We start from the raw sequence: 20,962 nt of genomic DNA, 5'->3' as shown, positions 1-20,962 counted from the left end.
GAAAAAAACAGAAATAGACAATGACAAGTGCTGAATATACTAATACTTTATAGGAACGAAAGACTGAGCGAGCACAACCTGGGGAGTCTCCGCAACGCATAGACTGGTCATGACTGCTGCGGTATTACAATGCAACCCCATTCACTTCAACATAGTAAAGCTGCAATACCGATTAAAACCTTTAGGGACTACCAATCTCCCCTGCTGCCTCTGCAATGGTAATAATTGAGGCTCCGGACATGGTTATATATTAATAATAAGGCTTATCCAGTGCAGGAAATTCACATTTTTACATCCATGCCCCTTTAACGTGGACCTCTAGTTATAAACAACATTTGATAACTGAATAAAGCTGTTCTCCTGCTCATTATCTTCAATCTGACTGCTTTGCTTACATTAGATTCATCTGCCTACTCAGGCTCTATGGAGAAGGGAGGGGTGGAGTAGGATTCTCCTGCTGGCTGGTTAATTGATTTATTTCCTTATTCTGTGTATTATCTGCTTCTTATCTACAATTTAGCAGTGTTAAAAAAGCAAGGACCAGCAGAGCGTAACAGCAGCAATTATTTGAGTGTCTTTTCTACCCCCTTCATAGGCTAATATCGGGAAAGTAACCGAAAACTGGAGAAGGAAACATATTTCTTTAATAAGATATATTACAATAACCTGGACTAACCTGTACTATACATAGAGGTTGTTTATAACTAGAGGTACACTTTAACGGGGTTATCCAGGATTACAAAACATACGCTGGGTATATATTACTTTTTATACAAAAATAATTGCCAGGCGCTGTGCCAGCCGTCTCCCAGACTAGATCGGAGAGAGCTGTGTACTTGTCTCAGCTGTTCACTATATACCCCGGCATACAGCTTTGATATTCATATTAGGCCTGCCTAAACCTAAGAGACTTACATTGAGATGTGTCCTGCTACTTCAGTCTAGTCTCTGGAGCCTTCATTCATTCTACGCATATTCATGACTTATTATATAACTCAATATTATGCTGAATTTATATTGTTTATCACAGCGCCGATGTATATCCTTCCTGGGGCCATATGAATATAATTGGGGGAATAGGGCAGACCCATACCTATCATAGAGGTACGGCACTGCTATGGGGCTTGGGGTAGTGAAGGTCTAGTGCTAAACTGCCTTCCCTGCTTGTCATGACGCTAGCACAGCGTCTACCAGCCGTAGATCCCCGGGTAAGTACTAGTTGTATAAATCATATACTGGCAACTCCTAGTGGTGACTGTGCGAACCCAGACTGATATTTTTAGATGGATTTGTCACCCAACTACATCATGCTGATGTAAGGACAGTATAGTATGGGGTGACTGACCCGTGCTCCTATTATAAGAAATACACAAGGGATAAAAATACAGAAGATACATAGTTATGAGACCAGTGTATTCATGAGCAATGCCCACTAGGACTATACTTGCCTTAGTCACAGAGAGTGATGGCTGGCAGTGGTGCTCTGCATACCAGCCACCCTTCACTCACTCTGATGAGGTGGAGAGGAGATGGGATAAACAGGAGGGCCCGCTTTGCTCATGAATACACTGGACTCATGATCTAGTATTCTCTGTCACTTCTATAAGCCAAAAAGCAGACTAATTTTTGGGCAATTCTGATTAAAGATAGGTTCACATCAGCGTACGTGTCTTCATTGTTCAGGTCCACTGGTTACCCACAGACACCTATGGACCCACATACACTAGGTCACATTTGAGCCACCAATTTTCGTTGTTTCTGAGGCGCAGTCTCCAATGGCGCAGATGTGACCCTAGCCTAATAGGAGAGTTGACCTGCCCCCATAAATCCAAACTATAATCTTTTATACAAATTTATCTGGACTAGACATGGTGGTCGGGTACTTCAGCTGGGTAGTCAAGTATAGACTGGGTAGATATTTTGGCGCTAAGTCAAATCCATAAGGTGTGATTGACAAGTTGCTGTTCCTCTCCCCCTAACTACGCCAGAAATCTAGTGTAGGCGCAGTTACAGCTGCCTTTATCCAAACTACTCTGTGTCTTTGCGCATGCGCCCACCTCAGGCACTCAGAAGTAAGAATGCTTGTGCAGCTGACTCTCTGCTGTGCCGCCCACGCGTCCTGCACTGAGCCGGCTGCACGAGAGCTCTTACTCCTGAATGCAGGAGACGGGATGGGCGCATGCGCAGAGTCACAGAAGAAGTCGGCAGCGGTACGGGCAGATGCAGCCACCATTGCACCTCCATGAGATTTCAGGTGTAGTTAGGGAGAGAGCAGGCTGACCCCTGGGCTGACTTGGGTAAATTTAGGGTATAACTTTGCATTAAAATAACTGCCCAGGCTGCATGACCAGCAAGCTGACGTGCCCGTGACCCACCCTGACCACCGATCGGGTTTATAAAAGGTTATAGCGTTGGTTTTGCGATCAGAAAACCGACTTGGGGACATGATGGGAAAGAGCGGAACATAACGCAGCAGCCGCTCGGGCCAGTTTGGAGTTGAAAAAGGAGGTGACAGGTTCCCTTTTGGGACCTGTCAAATGTGACATCCGGTATATATTACCAATAAGAACTCATTTTAGGTTTATATAATAGCTCATTATTTTTTTTACTCACCCAGGACACCACTCTTCCATTAAAACACGGGAGCTTAGCGTTGTCATCCGAAATCTCTTCTTTGACCACTCTGAAAGATTGAATGTGACAGAAGAGTCAGAGGTTGAACGTTTCATCATCTCAACAGCCAGCTGCCTGTCATTGCTATATGACCGCTGGAAATACATTGTCTTTTCCTAGACGCGCTCGTACGCTCGTCCTCTGTAATCCGCGCCAATTAACTCGGTAAGTCAGCCGTCGCCTCCACTACTTTGAGAGCCCATTGACTATCGCACACGGATATATACTCCATAATTGCTTGTTTACTGCGACTCCGTTCTAGTTTCTAGATATTATGTCACCGCTGCCGCAACGTTTCATAACATCTCAGAGTAAACCTAGGCGTGCAGCGGGACAGGCGAGGCAATTAAGGAATTTGCCTTAAAGGGGTTCTATAGTTTAGTATAAATAGGCTCGGATAACCGCACGTGTAGTATTCACACCTGATACGTGCACTGTAACAGAATTCACCACCCAAGGGCTTATGTTGAGGATTGTGGCTGCTGGGTGGATATATATATATATATATATATATATATATATATACACACTACTAGTCCATATAGACAGGCCTATGGGTAGCTGATGTCAGTAGTTCTATATAGGAGCCCTATGTATAATCTTTACAGCCTAATAGCATGCGCATAAACAATATCCTACCACGGCTTTCGCCGAACCACCAACTCTGACTACTCTATTTTTCCACAGCCTGACTCCGACTCCTTCACAAATGCCTGACAGTCATGGACAGACAGAAGCAATAAAAATCTAATGATTGACATACGTCGGTAACAAACTATACATCTAAGTGGCGCCAACGCCATGACTCTGACCCCACAGCCACATGCCAAACAATGGGTAGATATGTAAAAGAGAAGGGGCAGGGAGGGCAGTGGGCCTAAATAAAACCCTTTATTTCTTTGGATAAATACACGACGCGTTTCGGTACTAAATCCCTTTCTCACACACTTGAGAAAGGGATTTAGTCTCGAAACGCGTCTCGTTTTTATCCAAAAAAAAAATTAAGGATTTTATTTTGGACCAGCGCTCTCCGTGCCCCTTCTCTTTTATATATCTACTGATCCTGACGTGGAAAGATGTTTCCTGCGTTCCTGAGGCCGTCAGCCGCTTACTGGGGTCCTTATTGTCTGAAGGAGTATTTACTTATAGGTGCATAGCGTAATTGTGAATGATTGTCGCAACCCAGAAAGGTGAGCACCTACTTGACAGCTCGCACCATCTATTTTCACGTTATTATACAGTATCATGCTATTAGCGCTTGGCGCTGTTTTCCGTTTTTTATAGACGTTACAAACAAGATCCCTTTTCCTAGCAATCCTATAAGGACAGATTATTGGCTCAGTAAAGTGAAATCCAAAATTCCAAGGTATAACACATCTGACCTCTGACCTATAACACTTGTGACCTCTGCAGAGCCCACTAGATAAACTTATTCTAACAACCCTTAGAAAATAAACTATAATACCCTTCAAATGTGGTTGTCTTACGTTGTACCATTAGAGCCTGGGTCCACTGGAGGATTTTCTGTTGAGACAATAGACTTGAAGGAAGTTTGACCTCTGGGACCCCAATGCTCAGCAAAATTAAAGGGCTGCAATGCATAGCCCCTCACTAAAACAGGGACACCAGGCACAGCTGCGTCATCTGCCCTGTAGACCCTTCACTGGGGGCATTGGGGATAAGACCACCACCGATGACCCTCTGGCCTGCCCCGTGATATATATATATATATATATACCGTTATATAGTATACGGTATTATGATTGTTTTACTGCAGGTCTTACGTGTTTCAGAAGAATTCATCATATTATAATCCCATATTATAAGGTATTACAGGTTAGTTTCCTCCTTATAGGATCTTGTCAGGTCTAGATCTTGCGCATATGTTTTAACCGGGTCGTACCAGACGCATCTTTCATGGCTACATCCACCGATGATCCTACAAAACAGGATGTGGAAGTTCAGCATCCTGTTTACTGTGTATGGCAGAAAATGTTCAGTAGGCATTATTAACTGTTTGTGAGCCGTCTCTGGCGTCGCCGCCTGCCTCACGCTACGTTCCTACGTGTCAGTCTGTTCGCTCTTCTGGTCCGTTGTAGGAACAGGAAAACGTTCCTTCCAATGACGGACAACAATGGAGTCCGAGTGACCTTATTGACTATAATGGGGTCTGTCAGGGGTAGGTTATTTTTTTATAGACATTGGCGGACAAAAAGGTTTGATTTGAAGGACTTTTTTTGTCCGGGATTCCTGCTGCACTACTGCAAATGTGAACACAGCCTTACTCCATATAATATAGGTGACTGCACCAAGCTCAATACGCCTCATATTTCGCTCACCGGTCCATAAATGCTGTAATGGATGTGTCTACGCTTTTCTCGATATCCGATTTCTGGAACCCTATGGGCATGGCTGGAGGGATTGGAAGATTGCGTTACACTGCACTCAACGCGGCATTTTTAGCTTTAATGGCTGCGTGACATGTATGTAGTAGTAAGTCATTGTATTCCCATAAGTGTTCCTCTGTTATTCCTACTGGAAAATGGGGAATACATTGACAACTGAGAGTTACCAGCTGGGGATGAGGGGGTATCCATACACACCAACCAATCGGTGCTGCCACGGAGGAGGGACACCCCACTTTGATACGGAGATTAGTAACACGTCGTTGTCAATTTATTCAGGAGGAATAACAGAGGAACAGCACAACAGAATCGTGAAAAATGCTTCAGAATTGTGGTTATATAGGAAATACAAGTAAATGTCAGGAGCGGTTTTTAGGGCCTATCCTTAGAATTGGCCCATAAATATCTGATCAGTGGGGGTCCTGCTGTACTATACATAAGATAGCGCCATGCCCTTTATAGTGGCTGGTACTGGTACTGCAACACAGATCCTACTGACTCACAGAGCCATCAGCTCCATCATTCTGTCTCATCTAATGGTGTATGTGGCGCAAAGGCTCAAGGAACACCGAACCGGATGTAGTACTAGAGCAGGAGCCTGCAGACAGATCCATAGGCCCACCCATATGTTATGTAATGCATGTTTCATACTGATAACCTATCCACAAGATCAACAGTATAAGTTTTTTGGGGGTCCGACACACAGATCCTGAAAAGATCGGCTGTTGTGGTCGCCTCAAATACTGGGAGCGACAATGGTGGTCCCGGTACAGAAACCATCTGCTCCAAGTAATAGGAGCGGAGCTGCAGCCCGTCTGGTGTGTAGTGGTGGTGCTGATCTGTGTGGGGTGCGGGGGACAGACCCCCACAGATCACATACTGGAAACCTATCGTGTGGATAGGCCATCGGTATAAAACATGCATTTGGGACTGAAAAACCCACGGGCCGGAAACGCCATGATTTGGCAGCGGGAAAAATCGCGGTGTTTTACAGTACTTGCAAAGTGGATGGGATTCATGGGAATTCCATGCCCACTTTGCGTTAAAATCCGCAGCACATACGCGCTTCGATTTCCAAAAACAGTGCGGTTTTGTAAATTGAAGCATGTTCATTATATCTACGGAAACGGCGGCAGCTTTCCCGTAGATATAATGGTAACAGAAAGTCTGTGAACTTTCTGTTTAAAGCGCTGCTAGAAGAACCACAATGCGGTCCCGCTGCGTTTTTTCCTGCAGCACTTTAGCGCAGCGTTTCCAGCCCGTGGGGCCTTAGCCTTAAAATGGCCTTGAGTTCACCTCAGATAGACTATAGACTGTATATAAGAAAGCTACAGAGGTTACTTCTGCCATTTTGGGAGATCTTATAGCTTAAGGCTAAGGCCTCATGTAGCGTGCCACAGCTGAAAAAAAACGTGGTGGAAACGCGTCACGTTTTTTTTCCGCAGCATTTTTCACAGGAAGTCCGGATTTTCTGCTTCGATTATACCTATACGGAAAATACCAGTGGTTCTATAGGTATAATTGATAAGTGACATGGCGGGATTTGGAAAAACGCGAAGTTGCAGCTTTTCTAACAGATTTTTTTCTGCAATGTGTGGATGGGATTAGCCAGAATCCGATCTACTTTGCAGGTAATGTAAAACGCGGCGTGGGGCCTGTCCTTAATTGTTCTTAGTAGGACTCCAGGATACTTGCAATGGCACAGTCAATATAATCCAGATTTTATGGAAATGTAATGTAAACACATAGAGAGAATTACGGGATAAATGAATTATGTCTGCAAATGAAGAGATTAGGAAGATGGAGAGCAATGAAATAGAAAGATCTATCTAGGACATAAGGAATGGCTACCCGGGCTTATCTAATTATACGAGAGCAGAGATGTCATATTAGTATAATGAGCCCTCAGGGAAATCCACTACACATCGCGTAATACTTAGCGGAGGTCACAGGTCAACAACAGGGGACGGCCATGACTGTAAGACATCTTCAAGACTATAAATGCCTTTCTTTTCGTGAGTTTGATTCCAATTTTCAGGTTTGGACAGAACATATGATCAGGCATCATGGCCACAGTGGTAAGACGTAGCAGGGAGGATCTACTCTTACTTATAAGATGCAATAAAGCGGTCAAGAAGCAGCTCCGTCAACGCCTACACTTTAAAAATCAATGGGCAGAATCCAAGGCACATAAAAAGGTCTGTAAAGGGATTAAGAGAACAATAAAGTGTATTACACAGCGGTGCAGGGGGAATGTCAAGTGAGTAGGTTTTACTAGCCAAGCATGGAGAACACGGGCCAGTGCCAGCGCTCCCCGGATCCTGGGGCTTCATCTCTACAGATTAGGAGAAAAGACTTGGCTGGGAGATTATATAATGTATGTAAACTTCATTCAGGCTCCCTTAGTAAGCCCTGCACACAGTATTATGTCCCATAGTGGCCCCTGCACACAGTATTATGTCCCTTAGTGGCTCCTGCACACAGTATTATCCCCCATAGTGGCCCCTGCACACAGTATTATGTCCCATAGTGGCCCCTGCACACAGTATTATGTCCCATAGTGGCCCCTGCACACAGTATTATCCCCCAGTGGCCCCTACACACAGTATTATGTCCCATAGTGGCCCCTGCACACAGTATTATGTCCCATAGTGGCCCCTGCACACAGTATTATGTCCCATAGTGGCCCCTGCACACAGTATTATGTCCCTCAGTGGCCCCTACACACAGTATTATAGTCCATAGTGGCCCCTGCACACAGTATTATACCCCATAGTGGCCCCTGCACACAGTATTATCCCCCATAGTGGCCCCTGTATACAGTATTATCCACCATAGTGGCCCCTGCACACAGTATTATGTCCCTCAGTGGCCCCTACACACAGTAATATAGTCCATAGTGGCCCCTGCACACAGTATTATCCCCCATAGTGGCCCCTGCACACAGTATTATAGCCCATAGTGGACACCCATAAACGATTATTATACTCTGGGGTCTTTTCAGACCCCAGAGTATAATAATTGGAGACCCGGGGGAATAAAAACATAAAAAATTACTGTTTCTTACCTGTCCCCGGCTCCTACGCTGTCTTCTCCGCTGCCGTCCTCGTTCTATGACGTCGGACGTCACATGACCTGGGACGCAGGCCGGGTTCATGTGACGTCAGAGATGTCAGACAAGAAGGAAGGAGGCCTGGCAGGATCGTGGAGTGTTTGTTACGTTCCCTTACCTCTCCTGGTCCGCGATCATTATACTCGGGGGTCTGCAAAGACCCCCGAGTACAATGATAGCAGCGGTAGCGGCTGTCGCCGGTCCCCTAATGTCCTGGGCCCTGTGGCAGCTGCCTCCGCTGCTATGGCGGTAGTTACGCCCCTGGCCACAGGTCTAGTTCCCTTTAAGTGCCTCACACTAGGTCCACACCTGTTCTTGGATTGCCATTCTTCGGGTCCACTTGGGACCTGAAAAACAGAAACCCAATCTGCTTAAAAAGTGGTTCCTCATGGAAATCCATGGGTCTCATAAACTCTACCGGAGTCTGTTGGGTTTCCACCCAAAAATGTGGAGAGAGAAGTCCTGCTTACATTTTTCAAGCGGAATGGGGAACGGAATCCCCAAACGGAAACGGAACATATCTTGCCATAAATAAATGACTGTCACGTTTTATGGCCATTTCTACGTATTCTCATAAACTGCAACAGAATCGTACTAATGCTGCCCCCTATGTACAGAAGGAAAGATCTGGAAAGTTGGAAAATGTTCATATTTGACTAGACTTGTTCTGTAATTCTTGTTTACTGAGGATAATACACGGCAGACAGAGACAGGTCTTACAATAATATCCCACTGATGGCAGACAGACAAGCGGCCCAGTCTGCGACTACAGTGATCCATTATAATGACGGTATAATAGACACACAACAGTAATCTGGGGAAATACTTCATTTCTGAAATGATACCGCTATAACTCGCCACAAACAGGAAGAAAGGCGAGTAATCCCGTCTACATCTACAGCGCCTCCTTAATGAATAGTCTGATAATGTGATGTCTGGAAAAAACGCTCATCCTGATAAAAAATGTAACCTGACATCTCCAGAAACAAGTTGTAGGACGTGGACTTGGTACTGGATTTGATTTATGGCCTGCAGCATTATTAAAATAAGCAAGTTGGCCATATTCAATCATTGCTGCTAAAACCAGGGCTGTGGAGTCAGAGTCATGGCGTCAGTGCCGGGGCCAGTTTTTGGGAGTCAGCCTCCCTCCTACACAGTGACACAGTGATGACTGAAGTTGATACTGAGCATGCTCAGAACACTCTCATTAAAGTCAATGAGTCATTTTTTGACTGTGTTGTCTTATGTCTAAGTGATTGCGAAACACTGGAACAGGCAAGATGGCGGTCACCATAATTTTTCAAAGAAAGACAATAAATAATTACACATTGAGGGCGGGTTCACACCAGCGCCCGATCTCCGTTTTGCAGGTTTCCGTTTTCTGTTGGCAGAAGACACTAAGTGTCCACCGGTGAGCGCCCATGAGCATCTTCTGCTCTCCGCCGCGAAACCGTTTTTTTTAACCGGACACAAAGTAATATTCTCTTGAAATGGAAGTATAACATAGTAGTATAATATAATAAAATTCTTAAAGGGATTTGCAGGATTACAAAAACAAGGATGTTTTATTCCAGGCCTGTTCATACGGTATAGTAGTTCAGCTCTGATGAAGTGAATGAGCCTAAACTGCAATACCTCACACAAACTAAGTGCAATGGTGGCGCTATTGTTGGAATGAAGCAGTTACGTTTTTCTAATCCTGAACAATCTCTTTGTTGAATAAATACAATAATTACAATGTAAAGTATTCCCAGCTGAGCCGTATCTAATGCTGAGCTCAGAGGCATTTATGGGTCATTTTCCAGGGCGTTAGTAAATCTGCTTAGGGATAGAATACTGTAATAAAAGTAGTGGAGGTGGTGACATCAAACAAGCGCTAATCCAAGAAATTACAATTAGATTCTTCTCTTAATGTAAACTATGACTCTCACTACTTCAAAGAGGAAGAGAATAGCTGTGTGACTGGTATAGGGGGTGACTGACACATCCAGAGCCTCTCTTCTGTAGATGAAATTAAAGGGAACCTGTCACATTGAAAGGGATGTTCCATCTGCAGGCACCATGTTCTGCAACAGTTTCATGTCCGTTGCTGTCATCCTATGACGGAAGACAGCAATGGACATTAACAACAGTAGAGAGAACGCCCCCTTATAGAGCAATAGGAGCTGAGCAGAATGATATAGTTAAACCTGTGTTGAGGGGATATCGTCACTCCATAGGGAGAGACCACCATTTAGGTGTGTGGAGTCTAATTAAGCCATGAGCGCTCCACTGCAAGGGAACATGGGAAGAATATGCAAATCTGTCTTCCATGATGTAATTAGGAAGACAGAGTCTCTTTTGGTGGTTCTCTCCCTATGGAATGACAATATCCCCTCAACCCTGTCTAAGCGTCTCACCTCTGCCAGGTCAGTCCTCTCTGCGCCAAGCTGATGAGATGCAAGAACATCGAAACAGCTGTCCTTGGCTGAGAAGACTGTATCTGGTATAATCCCGACATCATTGCCAACAAAGGCCTCTGAGAAGGTCGGCATGATGTTAAAGGGAGCACCCTCTATTGGTTGTGCTTGACTGAGACTCTGTCTTCCTAATTACATCATGGAAGATAGACTTGCACATTCTCAGTCAGCGCCCTCTATTGGTGTGCATACCTGAGGCACTGGCACCCTAATTACATCATGGAAGTTAGATTTGCATATTCCTTAGTTAAACCTGTCATTTATCCATTGAACTCTCTCTATTTGGAGAAGGAGGCGGAGCTATCAGTGACTGACAGTGATCTCTGCATGCACAGTCTTAGAGAAGAGGCTGTCAATTACTGATAGCTCCGCCTCCTTCTCAAAATAGAGCAAATAATCCAATGGATAAATGACAAGTTATAGTTATTTCCTTACATAATGATACATAATTCCACTCGGCTCCCCTTGCTCTATAACAAGCTGGCTGCAGATTGAACGGCATTTTTCATGTGACAGGTTCCCTTTAAGCTGCATCATGAGGCTGGCTTACCCAGGTGTTTTTTGGCAGTCTGATAGTAACCCCCTACTGAAATAAACTAAGATCACAGTAGACCCCTCTGCTGACCAAAGAATTGCTTAAAAATGTGGGAATCCGGGTCACCAGAAAATGTCCTGTTCTCGAACTACGGAGATCAACTGATCATAAAAGATTCCGACCCCCCTCCAAAACAGGAAAGAGGCGCAGAGCTTTTGAGGGCTGCATCCTTTTGAAACACTTCATTGGAGGGTGCTGGACCAACGCCAATCACATTTTGATATTAGGATAAGCCATAACTTTCCACAAATGAATAGTAAAGGCTAATTCTAATTATTTGTCATTTATTTATTATTTATTAATTTGTTATATTTTTTTTCTTCATAATCTATGGAGAGCGGAGGGGTAGGATAAGGCAGCTAGAAAAACCAGTCAAATAATTGCTGCTGCTTCACTCTGCTACTGTGTGCTCTTTTAAAAGGGTTGTTCCATCACAAGGATCCTATCTATACTGCTAGTTTATGTGGATTTAAGACTTTTCCTAAATGCATTGCTTTATCAAAACTGCTTTGTTTGGCTGCTATCTTAAGTTATTCACTTCATTGTTTATTATTATTATTATTATTATTATTATTATTCACTTCATTGTTGACACTGCATTTCTATGGCCACTGGGCTTATCTGCTCATTTCCCAAGTGACATAGCTGCCTGTTCTCAGGGGGGGGGGGGGGGAGGGGCTGACAAGCAACGGAGCTCCTCAGATAGGGGAGCGGGGAGGCGAGAGCTCCGAGATTACTGTGCTGTCTATCTTTCCACTTATCAGTCGGTTAAATTGAATTTGGCTGATAAGGGCTGAGATAAGGAGTCCTTTACCTCTGTATATAATGCAAGCTGACTCAAATCCAGCTCTGCTACATCAGCTTCCACATCAGCTTTATACTGTGGTAATGCATTTACAACCAATCCCTCATTACTGACTGCAAACATAGCAGATAGCAGAGCAAGTGAAACCCAGCCCACCAATGTGCCGAGAAATTCTGGAAGTGAAGAGAGAACAGAGCAGAACAAGAGTTATGGGAATATCCCTTTAACACTGCTAGGTTGTAGATAAGAAGCTACTTGTACACAGAATGAGGCAATAAATCAACTTAATAGCTAGCAGTAGCCTTCTATTCCACCCCTCTCTTCTCCATAGAACTATATATGAACATGGAGACAAATCTTATGTAAACTAGCAGTCAGACTGAATATAAGGAGCAGGAGAGCGGCTTAACAAATGGTGTAGAAAACAGTTTGCCTCAATAAGATATAATCTAGAATCCAGTATTCCATAATCTTATACGGTCATACATTCTTCAGCCCTATTGGAGCAGGGGCAGTAGTATGTGCGGACTATCCAACAGTCCGACCTCGTGCGGCCCGGTAGGAATGCTCCCTGTCTTCCATTGCTCCCTCCCAGCAACACACCCTGAACTCTATAAACATTTCTTAGAGTCCTTGCATTGCTGCTGTTTTTTCTATTGACCTCAGTGACTGGTAGAAGAATGGAAAAGTTTACAATTAAGCGATTAACTTGTTTTATTCTAATCTCTTTTAATCTCTCTCCCGATTTGCGGACTGTTCAGAAGGCGAGCACAGAAATCTCCATTCTTCAAGGAATGACTCAGGGTTTCACACAAGACGAAGGAAACATTGTTTCTATAAACCACAGGACTCCTGCAGTTGTCACAAGGCGAGAGGTTATCACCAGTCTGTAAGGTGCGATCAGGTACCTTGTAAGTGATACTGAGCAGTGACTTCCCCCGCACTCGCTGGTGACTAAGGAGAAATACAAGTACAAACAGTGACATTGCCCATAATGAGCGGCAGAGGGTTCTTATCATCGTCCTATAAAAACTGCATGTCTGCCCGAGTCCTCCTTCCTTATCGTATAGAATCTCTCGAGAAAGAAAACAACCCATCAGGCTATTGGGTTGGATTCACACATACAGTCTTTGGTGCAGTGTAGAGATGAGCGAACACTAAAATGTTCGAGGTTCGAAATTCGATTCGAACAGCCGCTCACTGTTCGAGTGTTCGAATGGGTTTCGAACCCCATTATAGTCTATGGGGAACATAAACTCGTTAAGGGGGAAACCCAAATTCGTGTCTGGAGGGTCACCAAGTCCACTATGACACCCCAGGAAATGATACCAACACCCTGGAATGACACTGGGACAGCAGCGGAAGCATGTCTGGGGGCATAAAAGTCACTTTATTTCATGGAAATCCCTGTCAGTTTGCGATTTTCGCAAGCTAACTTTTCCCCATAGAAATGCATTGGCCAGTGCTGATTGGCCAGAGTACGGAACTCGACCAATCAGCGCTGGCTCTGCTGGAGGAGGCGGAGTCTAAGATCGCTCCACACCAGTCTCCATTCAGGTCCGACCTTAGACTCCGCCTCCTCCGGCAGAGCCAGCGCTGATTGGCCGAAGGCTGGCCAATGCATTCCTATGCGAATGCAGACTTAGCAGTGCTGAGTCAGTTTTGCTCAACTACACATCTGATGCACACTCGGCACTGCTACATCAGATGTAGCAATCTGATGTAGCAGAGCCGAGGGTGCACTAGAACCCCTGTGCAAACTCAGTTCACGCTAATAGAATGCATTGGCCAGCGCTGATTGGCCAATGCATTCTATTAGCCCGATGAAGTAGAGCTGAATGTGTGTGCTAAGCACACACATTCAGCACTGCTTCATCAAGCCAATACAATGCATTAGCCAGTGCTGATTGGCCAGAGTACGGAATTCGGCCAATCAGCGCTGGCCAATGCATTCTATTAGCCCGATGAAGTAGAGCTGAATGTGTGTGCTAAGCACACACATTCAGCACTGCTTCATCAAGCCAATACAATGCATTAGCCAGTGCTGATTGGCTAGAGTACGGAATTCGGCCAATCAGCGCTGGCCAATGCATTCTATTAGCCCGATGAAGTAGAGCTGAATGTGTGTGCTAAGCACACACATTCAGCACTGCTTCATCAAGCCAATACAATGCATTAGCCAGTGCTGATTGGCCAGAGTACGGAATTCGGCCAATCAGCGCTGGCCAATGCATTCTATTAGCCCGATGAAGTAGAGCTGAATGTGTGTGCTAAGCACACACATTCAGCACTGCTTCATCAAGCCAATACAATGCATTAGCCAGTGCTGATTGGCTAGAGTACGGAATTCGGCCAATCAGCGCTGGCCAATGCATTCTATTAGCCCGATGAAGTAGAGCTGAATGTGTGTGCTAAGCACACACATTCAGCACTGCTTCATCAAGCCAATACAATGCATTAGCCAGTGCTGATTGGCCAGAGTACGGAATTCGGCCAATCAGCGCTGGCTCTGCCGGAGGAGGCGGAGTCTAAGGTCGGACCTGAATGGAGACTGGTGTGGAGCGATCTTAGACTCCGCCTCCTCCAGCAGAGCCAGCGCTGATTGGTCGAGTTCCGTACTCTGGCCAATCAGCGCTGGCCAATGCATTCTATTAGCCCGATGAAGTAGAGCTGAATGTGTGTGCTTAGCACACACATTCAGCTCTACTTCATCAGGCTAATAGAATACATTGGCCAATCAGCGCTGGCCAATGCATTCTATTAGCTTGATGAAGCAGAGTGTGCACAAGGGTTCAAGCGCACCCTCGGCTCTGATGTAGCAGAGCTGAGGGTGCACAAGGGTTCAAGTGCACCCTCGGCTCTCCTACATCAGAGCCGAGGGTGCGCTTGAACCCTTGTGCAGCCTCGGCTCTGCTACATCAGAGCCGAGGGTGCGCTTGAACCCTTGTGCACACTCTGCTTCATCAAGCTAATAGAATGCATTGGCCAGCACTGATTGGCCAGAGTACGGAATTCGGCCAATCAGCGCTGGCCAATGCATCCCTATGGGAAAAAGTTTATCTCACAAAAATCACAATTACACACCCGATAGAGCCCCAAAAAGTTATTTTTAATAACATTCCCCCCTAAATAAAGGTTATCCCTAGCTATCCCTGCCTGTACAGCTATCCCTGTCTCATAGTCACAAAGTTCACATTCTCATATGACCCGGATTTGAAATCCACTATTCGTCTAAAATGGAGGTCACCTGATTTCGGCAGCCAATGACTTTTTCCAATTTTTTTCAATGCCCCCAGTGTCGTAGTTCCTGTCCCACCTCCCCTGCGCTGTTATTGGTGCAAAAAAGGCGCCAGGGAAGGTGGGAGGGGAATCGAATTTTGGCGCACTTTACCACGTGGTGTTCGATTCGATTCGAACATGGCGAACACCCTGATATCCGATCGAACATGTGTTCGATAGAACACTGTTCGCTCATCTCTAGTGCAGTGTTTTGGAGTGAATACAAAAGAGAGGAATTGCGTCAAAACAGAAAGTGTGAATATTGTTACCAGCCCCACATAGCAGTCGCAGCAAAAAAGAGCTGTGTGAAAAAGTGCGTCGGCAATGCGTTACCGTTTTTCCCGCACAGAAAAGTCCACAGAGGTTTCTTTCAAAAATCCAACTTCAAAAACTTTGTGTGAACTTACCCTTAGGCCTGCTGGAAACGCCATGATTCTGCCACAGCAAAAAACGCAGCATTTTACAGGAAGAAAAAAATCAGCGCCAAATTCCACTGTGTGAACGGGGGCCATTCAGTATGGAAATATTAGCTAGACGAAGTCTAAACCTGCCAATCTCATATATATATAGGGTGGCATGTCGCTATTCTATAGCTCCCTCCAACAGAGCGCAACGCCACCAAAATAAAAGAACGAATGAAAAGATGAACAAATGTATAAAAATATGGAATGTCTAATAATATGTATTACCATATATACTCGAGTATAAGCCGAACCCGAACATAAGCCGAGGCCCCTAATTTTACCACAAAAAACTGGGAAAACTTATTGACTCGAGTATAAGCCGAGGGGGGAAATGCAGCAGCTACTGGAAAATTTCAAAAATTAAAATGGCCAGAATTTTTGGGTGCAGTAAATGCTGAGTGGAGGGGGTGTTTTGGTTGTCTGTCTGCCCCTTCCCTGAGCTTGAGGACTGGGTTTTTTTCCCCCACTTGGAATTCAGTCTGGCTGACTATAGGGGATCTGCAGTGCTCCTATTAACCCCTTCCCGACGAAACAGGAGGTACCCTATATGCAGTAGACCGGGCACTGTCACACACAGGGATACCTAATGTGTTTGTGTGTCACAGTCATTTTCTACTTTTATATGTATTCTAGGGAAAGGAGGGATTTACAACTTTTATTTTATTTTTTTAATTATATTTTTTTTAAAGCTTCTTTTTTTCCCACTATTTTATGGAAGATTCTATACATTGATATTGCGGCTGGTCATAGACACCCCCTCCCCCCTGTGAGAGAACTCTCTCCAGCGCCACCTCCATCTTCTTCAGCAAACGCCTCTTCACTTGTCTTCTTCCGGCTGGGGTCACACTTGTACGCCTGCGCAGTCGGCTCTGCCATCGGGCTGCAGGCAGAGCCGAGTGCACAGGCTGGCGGCCATATTTTGGAGGCCATTTACGTGCGCATTACGTATGACCCCAGCCGGAAGAAAACGAGTGAAGAGGCGTTTGCTGAAGAAGATGGAGGCGTCGCTGGAGAGAGTTCTCTCACAGCATTGGGGGTGCCCCCAGTGCTGTTTGAGCGCTGGGGCCCGCCCCCAGTGCTGCAAGATTACTCATTTGCATACTGACAAGAACTGGGTTTTTAACCAAATGGCGGGCCGGAGACGACTTATAAAGGTAGGAGACAAATAGCCTTTCTTAAGGCTATTCTGACGTGTCAATTAGAAAAAAATGACGTTGGGTTCACACTAGCGTTCGGCAGTCAATTCTCAGGTCTCCATCTTCTGCATGCAGAAGACGGAAACCTGTCGTGCCGAGTCCGGCTGTGAGCACTGGTGATTGTTTTATGCTCTCCGCAGTGAAACCGTTTTTTTTAAACCGGATACAGAGTACTGCATGTCCGAATCTGTGCCCGTTTAAAAAAGAAAAGGGTTTCGCCGCGGAGAGCATAAAACGCTCACTGGCGCTCACGGCCGGACACCTGTCAAACCCATTCAAATGAGTCCTGCAGCTTTCCATCTCCTGTCTAAAAATATGTAACAATATTTAATAATAACTGTATAATATGTAATAATATTACATGTCTAATAATATTTAATAACAATATATGTATCAAAAAACCTATCATTGGTTTATTAGTAACGTCGGTAAGAATGTGACAGCCATAAGTGACAGCACATGACTGTACATAACCGTCCCATATCAGCTTATTATTACCCAGCGTTATCTCAGGCTACACTAAAAGAATAAAGTTGACAAGACTTCCTGTTCCTCATTCAGGTGTCGTTCCTGTTTTTCCTCTGCCTGCGCATCGCCTGACACCCGTCCCCCGGGAACTTCCTTCCCAACATCTGTGTCTGCTTACTCTGAGCCCATCCCGGCTACTCCTTCCCTCTCCTGCAGATGTTTTATTCCTCACGGCCTCTAGATTTTTATTCCATATAACTGTGGTTGCAAAGTACTAAAAAAAGAAATAAAACGAAAAGAAAAGGTCAAATAATAATTGTAAAATATAAAAAAAATTATAATAAAAAAATATTTTATTTATCTAAATCATACATAGCAGGAAACAAAAATGAATTAATTATTCCCGTAATTAAAGTAAAATATAGACTAAAGAAATTAAAGATATTTGGATTTTGCAAAAATCACTTCATAGCTACAAAAAACCCCAAAGTTATATGTTAGGGTCACACTAGCATTTGGTTCTTCGTCATTGGGGTCCGCATGGGAACCAGAAAAACGGAGAGCCTGTCTGCTTAAAAAGTGTTTACCCACTCCATAGACTATAATGGGACAATATCCTTCCATTCCATTCCAATTCCAATCCAACTAATCCAATCTATCCAATCCAATCCAATCCATCCAACTAATCCAATCCATCCATCCAATCCAATCCATCCAACTAATCCAATCCATCCAATCCAATCATCCAACTAATAATCCAATCCAACTAATATTATAAACTAATCCAATCCAACTAATATATTGGAAAGATTGGATGTTTGTTCCTCGATCACGCAAAAACGGCTGAATGGATATGGATGAAATTTGGCACATAGATAGTCTGTCACCTCGATTAACACATAGGCTAATTTTTATCCCTGTAAATGACATGGCTTCAAGACTGTTATGAATTTATGTTCACCTACTATATTACACTGCTCTTGCAGCAGCTTATCTCAGCTTCTGGTAAAGCCAGGGCTGTTATCTCTCTGTGTAAACACACGCGAACCCTCAGTGGATTGTGTACATACATTTGCATATTATCTGATCTGCTCCAGGCAGTGCTGACACACTGGATGCAAAAACACCTTTAATCCAAATTGGCAGTTTGACAATTTTAAACATACTGGGGAAAAAGAAAATCTAATTTGTTGCAAAATTATAAAACAACGACAGCTATGAAGGTAGCCAGAAGTCACAGAGTTCTCCTGAAGCGGAGCTAACGGAGATCATCGGCGCTAACAACACACTCATTATATGGAGTCCCATCGAGCTGCTGAGATGCTGGAACAATCACAGGCACGATGTGAGGAATGAGTTCAGCAGGAAGACAGCTTGAGAGCTGCCAAAACGCCGGAGCAGGCAAACCATCGACAGCAGCAATTTGCTTAATATAGGCGGATCATTGACGCCAATAACACGCAGACAAAGACATGGGAAGGCTAGTTCAAAAATAATTCTCTCTAGCCAGGGGTCTTATCCAGGGACAGACACAGACAAAACAGGGCACCTAAAAATGTGCGTGAGCTACATTATAAATTTAAAGTGGTAATTTTACTCAAATCCCGTAGTGTAGAGATGGACGTCACACTAGAATGTGCAAATGATTTTTTCTCTTTTTATCAGAAGTGCAATCGTTGTAGAGCAAAACATTTTTCGGTCTAAACCAAGACCTTTCTCAGACTCTTGAATACACAATGGAAGAAAGAATGAGACGTGTCACTATAAGTCGCCGTATCCCATGCGCATATATTTGGACAAACTCTGTGGATGACCCAGGACAGGGCCTGCAAAAAAAGCCAAATGTGATGAGTGTTGGACAAAGTAGCTATACCAAGCATGTGGCGCCAGCAGGACTGGCAGGTACGCCGGTAGAAGAAACGCACTCGGCATAGCTAATTTGTCCAACACTCATCACATTTGGCTTTTTTGCAGGCCCTGTCCTGGGTCATCCACGGAGTTTCAGTCCAAATATATGCCTCTTCCACCATAAACTTACTACGTGTGGGGGCTAGTCAATAAAATCTTGCTACTAGCCCTAAAATAGTCTGTGACCAGGAGTTACAGTGGTCTGCAGCAGAACCTATTGACTTCTATGGCAGAATTTTGTAGGCATACTCTGTGCCCTGTGTAGAGGTCATTGTGTAGAGGGGGTAGAGTAGATAAGCTATAAAATCACCTATTGTGACTGGTGGATTCTGTGTTATCTACATGTTCATGATAGCTGTGACCATTAGTGTGATGAGAAGTGAAGTGGCTGCTGCAAAGAGATCTCCTACAGAAAATGGGAAGTGTCTGTGTATTATTTGTCTTAGTGGTCAGAGTCAGAATTCCCTGATTTTTAGGATTATATATATATATATATATATATATATATATATATATATATATATCTACAATAAAATGGAAATTTAAAAAAGTCTTTAAAAAATACGAGTTACATACAACTTTATTTAAAAAAAAATTAAAAAAATCATTTTTTGTGTGACACATTCCCTTTAAAGAAACTTCCCCCACTTAATGGTCCAGGGGGTCACCTTACGTGTGTTGGGTGTTTATTGCAACTTTTGGAAAATAAAAGAAGACGCTCACTGTACTGTGAATGAGATTAACCTGTGATACCTGAAACTTCCTTCTACGTCTGCCAAAAACAACCCAAGCGTCTTAAGGAAACGCACCCGAGACAGGTTTACTTTATAAGTCGCTGGGTTATGAGTATATCTATTATCTGTAAGAGGGTATATAGAGTTCTGGCAGGGAGCAGCCTCTCCGGATATGTCATGGTCATGGCTTATGGTGTCAGCTCTTCAGGGTTCACTTTTATTTGCTGACATACTTTATACTATTGTAGCTTCAATCACGTCTTTTTGGGATATGATGGGGTGCAACGTGAGGACAAGCTGGTGGACAAATACACCGATCTCGCCTCCAAAAAGCCAGCAGGCCTGCTACATTTACATTTCTATATATTGTATCATGGAGTATCTTTAGTGGTAGACACTTACATGAGTAGTCAGTACCTTACGGTTGAGGTATTGCTTACCCCCCTACTCACTGTTCCTGTTCTCCAGCGTATAGCAGAGCTGTGATATAGTGTAGCTATGCTACAGACTGCCCCTCTGTTCCTCCTTGATACTTTATACTGCCTCTCTGCTTGTTTAGATCGGCTTCTTTGTATAAGCACAAGCCCACCACAATCTGCTAATGTGCATGTGGACAAAAGCGACAATATCTCAGCAACAAAGGCCGCGATTCACAAGGGAAAGAACTGTTATACTCAAGTGACCCTAACCTATCTATCTGCAGGACTGGGTTGATCTCCCTGGAATCGGAGGACCCTATAAGACCTAACATCCAACACTCATTGTACTCCATTTCTTCCAGGCCACACTGATGCTACTTCTAATATCTTCTTGCAGAGAGCATACAAAACAATAAAACAATAGTGGCCGACAATATAACACAAG

General features: G+C 44.2%; 1 protein-coding gene across 5 annotated transcripts in view; it reads right to left on the bottom strand.

Moving 5' to 3' along the window:
- DVL1 (dishevelled segment polarity protein 1) overlaps positions 1–20,962 on the bottom strand; it is a 135,354-nt gene that overhangs the window by 87,623 nt on the left and 26,769 nt on the right. For all 5 annotated transcript variants that reach the window (XM_075279588.1, XM_075279589.1, XM_075279590.1 and 2 more), the window contains exon 2: positions 2,614–2,683. In XM_075279588.1, coding sequence (XP_075135689.1) covers positions 2,614–2,683 — 70 coding nt within the window. The remainder of the gene's footprint in view (positions 1–2,613; positions 2,684–20,962) is intronic.

Source organism: Leptodactylus fuscus, chromosome 6 (genome assembly GCF_031893055.1).
Source record: "Leptodactylus fuscus isolate aLepFus1 chromosome 6, aLepFus1.hap2, whole genome shotgun sequence".
Lineage (NCBI taxonomy): Eukaryota > Metazoa > Chordata > Amphibia > Anura > Leptodactylidae > Leptodactylus > Leptodactylus fuscus.
The sequence above is the reverse complement of the archived record's forward strand: the minus strand, read 5'-3'. Positions and strand labels throughout refer to the sequence as shown.